General features: G+C 43.8%; 1 protein-coding gene across 1 annotated transcript; it reads right to left on the bottom strand.

The window, feature by feature from the left end:
* Positions 1–225: 225 nt before the first annotated feature.
* Positions 226–3,133, bottom strand: RGD1566355 (similar to cell division cycle 2-like 1). Its single transcript, XM_063280561.1, has 2 exons — positions 3,124–3,133; positions 226–2,844 (listed from the first exon to the last, which is right to left on the bottom strand). The coding sequence occupies exons 1-2, from the start codon at positions 3,131–3,133 to the stop codon at positions 383–385; spliced, it is 2,472 nt and encodes an 823-aa protein (XP_063136631.1). The 3' UTR covers positions 226–382.
* Positions 3,134–6,306: the final 3,173 nt, after the last annotated feature.

Genomic DNA, 6,306 nt, shown 5'->3' with positions numbered 1-6,306 from the left:
TGCATACATGAGGGATATACTTAGAAGCTAGTGAGGCAGAGGCAGAACATGCCTCCAGTACCCAATGTAGCCTAGAACCTTCCCCCCTGACCATGGGTGAATTGGCTACTTCTTTTCTGCAAAATATGACTAGGGACCTCCAGCTTGTGAACCAAGACATTCAGGATTTCTCCTTTGTTAAAGGTTTTCTCAGAACTTCCCATTCTGAACCCAGATACCTCACACAGTCCTTTTTTTTTTCAGAAGAAAATTTCATTTAATTCCACAAATTCCCAACTTGCCCCAAATAACACGGAACAATAATAACAACAACAATGATGCTGCCCTGACTCAGCAGATCATGTTGTCACCACCCAGTTGGGCCAAGTCCATCAAGCTGACCTCAGAACTTGAGGCTGAAGCCAGGGCCAGCAGCTGAGGCTCCCTGGTTGGTGGTGGTGAGGTGGAAGCCCGTCTCCTTCAGGTCGTCATCCTCCAGCTGGCTGTACCCCAGGCCGCCCTCAGGGGCCCGCGGACTCGTGCCTCTCTTCACCCTCTGCTGCTCACTCTTGGCAGGCCATGTGGGGAACATGGATGAGTCGATGGGGAGGGGAGTCTCTCGGAAATACTCATGCTTGAGGCCATCTTCTGCACTGACCCTCCTCCCAGGGAAGTAAGTCAGAAACTTGTTCATGAGATCAAATCCTTGATCTGATAACGAAGCCCCGAATCGCTTGCGGAGGTTGTTATAGGGATACTCGCTGAAGGTCATCTTCTTGACGGCTGGGAGGTCATTATAGCCAGGCCAGATTTTCTCACTGGGAGTCCCCAGGTCCTTGAAAACCTTGTCAATCTGATCAATCTCTGACTTCCCAGGGAACAGAGGTTTCTGTGTCAGCAGTTCTCCAAATATGCAGCCCACTGACCACATGTCCACAGCTGTGGAGTATTCCTTAGCACCAAGCAGCAGTTCTGGGGCACGATACCACAGGGTTACAACAACTGGAGTGTAGGCCTTTAGGGGTGAACCATACTCCCGAGCCAGCCCAAAGTCGCCCACCTTGAGAATGCCAGCATGGCTCAGCAGAAGGTTAGAGGTCTTAAGGTCACGATGTAGGATCCAATTGTCATGGAGATGCTTCACCCCACTCAGCAGCTGAATCATCAGGGTCTTCACCTCCCCTGGCAGGAAGGGCTGTTTCATAGTCTCCATTAGGCTCTTGAGGTCGTGTTCCACATAGTTCATCACAATGTAGATCTTGTCCATGTTGCTTCCCACAACAATTTCTCTGACAGTGATGATATTGGGGTGCTGGGCCTTGAGGATGGTGTTGATTTCCCTCAGTGATGTGATCGGGAAGCCTTCCTTCTCCTTCTCCATCTTTAACCGCTTCAGAGCCACAATCTCATCTGTTTTCTTGTCCTTTGCTCTGTAGACCACCCCATAGGTGCCTTCTTCAATCCTGTTCAGACACTGAAACTCTTCTACACTCCGGCATCCCTGCAGGGCTGGCAGGTACTTGGGCAGCTCTTGTTTTAGCTCAATAGGTGACAGAGCTGGAGAGTCGGGCACATAGTCTCCCTTGGTAGAGGCGCTGCTCCCCTCACCAACTTCTTCTTCTCCTTCGTCACTGTCCCCAGAATCTCGGTCAAATCGCGACTCTGGAACAACCAAGATGTGGTTCTCATTTTCTCTGTCTTCATCTTCACTCATTTCTTCGTCACTGACTTCTTCAGCAGACCGTTCTGAGGCTTCCTCAGAGTTGCTCCCAGTTTCCTCCTCCTCTTCCTCTGATTCTTCACTGGTGTTCCCTTCCTCCTCTTTTTCTTCCTCTTCTTCCTCCTCACCTGAGCCCAATTCTGCTGATGAAGACTCAGTTGAGCTGGTTTTTCTCTTGCTGTCACTGATGTCCTGGAGGTCTGACAGCAAGTCTCTTTCTTCCCCCTTCTCTTCTTTCACTGGCTTCCGGTTGTCTCCCAGCTCAAAGCGCTCTCTTGGTGGCCTCAAAGGGCTGCGGCTCCAGTGGCCAACCTTTCCCTTATCACTGTAGTCCTCCCTCACCGTACGGTGATGTGCAGAGACTTCCCTACGAGCTTCTCTCTCTTTGCGACGCTCCTCTGCCCTCCGTTCCCGTTCCTTTTGTTCCCGCTGTTCCTTCTGTTCCTCCCTCAACTTGCGCTCCCGCTGCCTCTTCCTTTCTAACTGCTCCAGGCGGTCCCTCTCTCTCCTGGAATGCTCTCTTGCCATCTCCCTCCTCTTCTGTCTTTTCCATTCTCTTCGTGCTTTATCTCGTTCCTTTCGATGTCGTTTCCGGCGTTCGTGTTCTCTTTCTTTCTCTTTTACTCGGGCATGTTTCCCTCCCTCTGCTGAATGACTACGATGTCGACGTTTCTCTTTTCTTTTCCCGTCTTTTCTGCGATGAGCCTTTTCTTTTCGAGACATTTGCTGGGGTGGTTTGATGGCCAGAGAATCATTCTCCTCTCCTCTGTCTTCCATAGAATTCTGTCTTCTGTATGGTGAGTTCCTGATTGTGATTTCCATTCGATGATCTCTCAGCTCCCCCTCCTCAAGGGAATCCCTTTTGGAATCCCGGTCATCAGAATTTTTTAAGCGTTTTATCTCTGCTTTCTCCTCTTGTTCTTTCCTTCGTTTCTTTTCCTGGAGAATTTCATCTAACGTTTTCACTTTCCAAGAGTCCTTTTCATCACCCGTTTGAGTTAAAACACTCCGTTCAGTTTTCTGCAAAACACAAACATCATCATCATGTAATCCACGTAATGGTACTGTTCCCTGCACCGCTACAGCCGTCACAGCAAGTCTGGGAAGAAACAGCGCCCGGCGCGTGCCAGGATTGTCCTCCCCTTCTTTATTTTGAAGTGGCCCTGAGAACTACCATGGGTGAAGCTGGGCCTCAGTCTTCCTTTCCCCAGCAATGTGGCCTTGGATCTTGCCCACCTCTGCAAGGAGGATGTGAACCATGTCTTTGACCAAAGGAAGCTCACATATTCCTTTATTTCCAAGGTGACATTAGACATGCTCTTTTGAATAGTACTTTGTAATACCTTTTATCCTCAAGCATTCCATTATGACTTTGAACAGCTCCAATGTATATACAGTAAATAACAGAGATTCAAGCCTTTCACCTTTTACCATGTTGGCTAGGGAAATATGTTGCTCCATTCGGGTTTGAGGTCCCAGGTCCTATGTGTAGAATTATTGAATTATTACGTGGAAGTTGAACAATGCTCTACTCAACGATAACCTGGTCAAGGAAGAAATAAAGAAGGAAATTAAAGACTTCTTAGAATTTAATGAAAATGAAGGTACAACATACCCAAACTTATGGGACACAATGAAAGCTGTGCCAAGAGGAAAACTCATAGCTCTGAGTGCCTGCAGAAAGAAACAGGAGAGAGCATATGTCAGCAGCTTGACAGCACACCTAAAAGCTCTAGAGCAAAAAGAAGCAAATACACCCAGGAGGAGTAGAAGGCAGGAAATAATCAAACTCAGAGCTGAAATCAACCAAGTAGAAACAAAAAGGACCATAGAAAGAATCAACAGAACCAAAAGTTGGTTCTTTGAGAAAATCAACAAGATAGATAAACCCTTAGCCAGACTAACGAGAGGACACAGAGAGTGCGTCCAAATTAACAATATCAGAAATGAAAAGGGAGACATAACTACAGATTCAGAGGAAATTCAAAAAATCATCAGATCTTACTATAAAAGCCTCTATTCAACAAAACTTGAAAATCTTCAGGAAATGGACAATTTCCTAGACAGATACCAGGTACCGAAGTTGAATCAGGAACAGATAAACCAGTTAAACAACCCCATAACTCCTAAGGAAATAGAAGCAGTCATTAAAGGTCTCCCAACCAAAAAGAGCCCAGGCCCAGACGGGTTTAGTGCAGAATTCTATCAGACCTTCATAGAAGACCTCATACCAATATTATCCAAACTATTCCACAAAATTGAAACAGATGGAGCAAAATTGAAACAGATGTGGCTTCCTTCTATGAAGCCACAATTACTCTTATACCCAAACTACACAAAGACCCAACAAAGAGAGAGAACTTCAGACCAATTTTCCTTATGAATATCGATGCAAAAATACTCAATAAAATTCTGGCAACCCGAATCCAAGAGCACATCAAAACAATCATCCACCATGATCAAGTAGGCTTCATCCCAGGCATGCAGGGATGGTTTAATATACGGAAAACCATCAACGTGATCCATTATATAAACAAACTGAAAGAACAGAACCACATGATCATTTCATTAGATGCTGAGAAAGCATTTGACAAAATTCAACACCCCTTCATGATAAAAGTCCTGGAAAGAATAGGAATTCAAGGCCCATACCTAAACATAGTAAAAGCCATATACAGCAAACCAGTTGCTAACATTAAACTAAATGGAGAGAAACTTGAAGCAATCCCACTAAAATCAGGGACTAAACAAGGCTGCCCATTCTCTCCCTACTTATTCAATATAGTTCTTGAAGTTCTAGCCAGAGCAATCAGACAGCAAAAGTAAATCAAGGGGATTCAGAATGGTAAAGAAGAAGTCAAAATATCACTATTTGCAGATGATATGATTGTATATTGAAGTGACCTCAAAAGTTCCACCAGAGAACTACTAATGCTGATAAACAACTTCAGCAAAGTGGCTGGGTATAAAATTAACTCAAATAAATCAGTAGCCTTCCTCTACACAAAAGAGAAACAAGCCAAGAAAGAAATTAGGGAAACGACAACCTTCATAATAGACCCAAACAATATAAAGTACCTCGATGTGACTTTAACCAAGCAAGTAAAAGATCTGTACAATAAGAACTTCAAGACTCTGAAGAAAGAAATTGAAGAAGACCTCAGAAGATGGAAAGATCTCCCATGCTCATGGATTGGTAGGATTAATATAGTAAAAATGGCCATTTTACCAAAAGCGATCTACAGATTCAATGCAATCCCCATCAAAATACCAATCCAATTCTTCAAAGAGTTAGACAGAACAATTTGCAAATTCATCTGGAATAACAAAAAACCCAGGATAGCTAAAACTATTCTCAACAATAAAAGGACTTCAGGGGGAATCACTATCCCTGAACTCAAGGAATATTACAGGGCAATAGTGATAAAAAACTGCATGGTATTGGTACAGAGACAGACAGATAGACCAATGGAACAGAATTGAAGATCCAGAAATGAACCCACACACCTATGGGCACCTGATTTTTGACAAAGGAGCCAAAACCATCCAATGGAAAAAAGATAGCATTTTCAGCAAATGGTGCTGGTTCAACTGGAGGTCAACATGTAGAAGAATGCAGATCGATCCATGCTTATCTCCCTGTACAAAGCCTAAGTCCAAGTGGATCAAGGACCCCCACATCAAACCAGACACACTCAAACTAATAGAAGAAAAACTAGGGCAGCATCTCAAACACATGGGCACTGGAAAAAATTTCCTGAACAAAACACCAATGGCTTATGCTCTAAGATTAAGAATCGACAAATGGGATCTCATAAAAATGCAAAGCTTCTGTAAGGCAAAGGACACTGTGGTTAGGACAAAACGGTAACCAACAGATTGGGAAAAGATCTTTACCAATCCTACAACAGATAGAGACCTTATATCCAAAATATACAAAGAACTCTAGAAGTTAGACCATAGGGAGACAAATAACCCTACTAAAAATGGGGTTCATTTTTAATGAACAAAGAATTCACAACTGAGGAATGCCGAATGGCTGAGAAACACCTAAAGAAATGTTCAACATCTTTAGTCATAAGGGAAATGCAAATCAAAACAACCCTGAGATTTCACCGTACACCAGTGAGAATGGCTAAGATCAAAAACTCAGGTGACAACAAATGCTGGCGAGGATGTGTAGAAAGAGGAACACTCCTCCATTGTTGGTGGGATTGCAGACTGGTACAACCATTCTGGAAATCAGTCTGGAGTTTCCTCAGAAAATTGGACATTGAACTACCTGAGGATCCAGCTATACCTCTCTTGGGCATATACCCACAAGATGCCCCAAGATATAAAAAAGACACATGCTCCACTATGTTCATAGCAGCCTTATTTATAATATCCAGAAGCTGGAAAGAACCCAGATGCCCTGCAACAGAGGAATGTATACAGAAAATGTGGTACATCTACACAATGGAATATTACTCAGCTATCAAAAACAATGCTTTATGAAATTCATAGGCAAATGGACAGAACTGGAAAATATCATCCTGAGTGAGGTAACCCAATCACAGAAAAACACACATGGTATGCACTCATTGATAAGTGGCTATTATCCCAAA

This window comes from Rattus norvegicus, chromosome X (assembly GCF_036323735.1).
Source record: "Rattus norvegicus strain BN/NHsdMcwi chromosome X, GRCr8, whole genome shotgun sequence".
NCBI classification, from domain to species: Eukaryota; Metazoa; Chordata; class Mammalia; order Rodentia; family Muridae; genus Rattus; species Rattus norvegicus.
The sequence above is the reverse complement of the archived record's forward strand: the minus strand, read 5'-3'. Positions and strand labels throughout refer to the sequence as shown.